Source organism: Populus alba, chromosome 14 (genome assembly GCF_005239225.2).
Source record: "Populus alba chromosome 14, ASM523922v2, whole genome shotgun sequence".
Taxonomy (NCBI): Eukaryota; Viridiplantae; Streptophyta; class Magnoliopsida; order Malpighiales; family Salicaceae; genus Populus; species Populus alba.
This window is the reverse complement of record NC_133297.1, coordinates 8609675-8612754: the sequence shown is the minus strand read 5'-3', so window position 1 is coordinate 8612754 and position 3080 is coordinate 8609675. Positions and strand designations below refer to the sequence as shown.

At 39.9% G+C, this 3080-nt stretch overlaps 1 protein-coding gene across 2 annotated transcripts; it reads left to right on the top strand.

The window, feature by feature from the left end:
* Window positions 1-2801, top strand: LOC118041138 (transcription factor PIF3). 2 transcript variants are annotated; one of them, XM_073404277.1, is made up of 7 exons: window positions 1-409; window positions 511-1202; window positions 1335-1591; window positions 1679-1783; window positions 1880-1945; window positions 2056-2121; window positions 2232-2801. In XM_073404277.1, coding segments are annotated over exons 1-7 (1569 nt in total). In that variant the 5' UTR covers window positions 1-407; the 3' UTR covers window positions 2613-2801. The 2 variants fall into 2 exon arrangements, with proteins under 2 accessions (XP_073260378.1, XP_034904186.1); XM_035048295.2 differs by having other exon boundaries at window positions 2-409; window positions 511-1591.
* Window positions 2802-3080: the final 279 nt, after the last annotated feature.

Below are 3080 nucleotides of genomic sequence, written 5' to 3'. Positions count from 1 at the left end.
ATCGACTTTCTTGATTCAAGTGGTTGAAATTGGACCAGCTGCTACCAGGGATAACGCAGTCCAGTGTATAAATTGGAATTGGACCATGTGGAGTTATCCTTTCGGTTGATTAATCTCAAGATATCGCATCACAGAGTATGCTCGAGATCTTCCTGTCCACCGTCGTCGTTGTTTTTTTATTGATACTCTCTTCAAAAATATAAGAGAGAGAGAGAGAGAGAGAGAGAGAGAGAGAGAGAGAGAGAGAGAGAGAATGAGCGAATAACTCCATAAAAGTAATACTGCTTTGATGTCCTCGTTGTTGAGTCTGTCCTCTCCATAAAGTCTTACCTTCAGCCAGTATCATTAGAGACACCTGACCAGAATCAACCCTGTTCTGGACGACCCGCTTGACCAGTTTAGCTTTCATGTATGCTATGTATTCTTTAAACCAACTTGGTACATCCTGTTTTCTTGGAGACATTTTTTCTTGGATGCGTTGTTTGACAGGTTATTTTAATTTAAATGCAGGGATGATCGCGGGCATATGGAATTGGTGTGGGAAAATGGTCAGGTTCTTATGCGAGTATTGCACACTAGTAGCTCATGCACCAGTTACACTCCTCATCCTATAAAAAATGTTAGTGAAGTCGAGAATAACAGTGATGGCTACACTACAAAGAGGCCAAGGTTAGGAACTGGGGATTCTATCTTGGGCGACTTTCCTTTGATGGATGATAGAGAACTCGCCAAGCGTGACTACAAATCTTCGCAAGACGATCACCATCCTGAGTTATTCTCTGAATTATGTGAAACTAATCTCAATATGCTCTTGGAAAATAATGAAAATAACATTTATGAGAAGAATATCACGGACGCCCATGTTGTTCCGGGGTATAAAGATGCAAATTGGGGACCGGAGAATGCGTCCGAGTTTGCAGCAGAAGTTCCTCAGCTTACAACAGCTAGTAATGGTCAGCTATATGAGTCTTTCTTGGAGCAACACAAAGCTTCAGCTCCGCTATTCAATGGATTGCCCAATTCAAAGCTGCAGCAGGTGGATTCTGGATCTGACAACCACTCGAGGTTGCAGAACTTGTCCCACATTTTAAGGCCAGCTCTTCCTAAACCTAATCAGGGCATTAATGCAACAAGACCAACAAGCGGTCCTGGATCATCAAGACTCCAGCAACTGAAAAGCAACACTGACGAGCCTCCAGCAGGTTGTAGAAATCTTGTTGAGTCGGGACAGATGGTGCCGACTAATGATTCAAAAGTTTTTAAATATTTCCATGACCAACAATATCTATTGGCAAGTCAGATAGTTCCTATTGGACCAATTGACAGGTCCGCAGAAGCGTCACCCCCAGATGAGCAATCTGAAGCTGTTCTCCATAACTATGCCACTACCAGTAAGAGGTGCTGCGATCGGGTTTTCGGTTCAACCTTAGGCTCCGCAGAAAAAACAATAAAGGGGAAGCCTGATAGAGGAAAATCTATAGATCAACTGACTACAACTAGTTCAATATGCTCACGAGGAGCTTCAAATGATCCATCATCTTCTCTAGAAAGGCAATATGAAGACACAGAGGGGACAGCGTATACAAGCGATGTACGTTAATTAGTAAAACTTGTCTACCTTTTCCGTGTTTCATTTCCTTCTTATTCTGAAAAAATTCATGTTTGACAAATGACCCAGGATCTTGAGGAAGAAGAACAAGTACCTGCTCGAGGGAGTGCAGGTTCCAAGAGAAGGCTTTCCAAGAGAAGGCGAGCAACAGAAATCCATAATCTGTCTGAAAGGGTTAGTGATGTCATTGATTTGATAATTAAATCAATAAGCTGATATCCTTTGACAAATCTAATTAGCTGTTATGCATTTATGTGTGCGTACGTGCAGAAGAGAAGAGATAAGATCAACAAGAAGATGCGTGCATTACAAGATCTAATACCCAATTCAAATAAGGTTGGCACTATTTTCATCCAAAACTTGATAAATATATATGTTCTCTTTCATAATCTTTTGCTTATTTATTTATTTATTTTTGGTTTTCCTCTTCTACCTGTGGTTGTCAGGTGGATAAAGCTTCTATGCTTGGTGAGGCAATAGACTACCTAAAATCCCTTCAGCTTCAAGTACAGGTATATATTTCCATACTTCCAGTTTTTGACACACACATGCGACATGCACATGATCATAATAATCTTACACATATATGTGGTTGTGATCCTAACTGTGTGTCTTGGGGCAGATGATGTCGATGGGAACTAGGCTTTGTATGCCTCTAATGATGTTACCAACAGGAATGCAACATATACATTCACCACTTTTAGCTCAATTTTCTCCTATGGGTGTGGGGATGGATACGAGATTAATGCAAATGGGTGTTGGATGCAGTCCAGCAACATTCCCAGCTTCAGGTATGTTTGGGCTACCAGCTGGTCAGATGCTACCCATGTCGGTATCACAAGCGCCATTCTTTCCTTTTAATATCGGAGGGCATTCCACACACTCATCTGTTCCGATGCCGGCCATGTCTGGGGTGGTCAGTAATCCTCTGGATTTTTTGCGCTCTGCTGTCTTTCCAGGTTCAAAGGATGTTATTCACTCCAATACATCAGCTCGCAAATGATAAGCAATGGAGGCCTAGCTTCCAGCTAGTTTGGGTTGTACAAGCATCGAGTCCAGGCTTGACGTGCTTTCAGTTTCATTATTGGAGGAAATGAATTAATGGCATCAACTGTGAATTAACATATGCATCTTTAAAGTTCCAAATTGCCTTTATATATATATATATATATATATATTATCCTTTTATTAATGGCATTTGTATTATTATTGTCCTGTTAACCTCGGTCAAGATTATCCTTCATGCATGCCACCTCCGAATAAGGTTATTTTAATCAAATAGGTGGCTTAAATATTAATTTGAACTTAAAACGTATTTTTTTCTATTTAATGAAAAATGATAATCTCTATTGATTTTAATTTTCTAATGAAATTGAATTTCTTAATTTAATGCTCTTATATAATTAAATGCATGTTTGCTCATGTAATCACATTATTGTTGTTATCCGGATGATTGTTGTGATGCGGGCAA

What these genes read in the sequence shown, in the direction of transcription:
- LOC118041138 (XM_035048295.2), top strand. An exon ending in GGACAGCGTATACAAGCGAT is followed by an intron (nt 1,592 to 1,678) that starts GTACGTTAATTA and finishes CAAATGACCCAG; the next exon opens with GATCTTGAGGAAGAAGAACA. An exon ending in TCCATAATCTGTCTGAAAGG is followed by an intron (nt 1,784 to 1,879) that starts GTTAGTGATGTC and finishes GCGTACGTGCAG; the next exon opens with AAGAGAAGAGATAAGATCAA.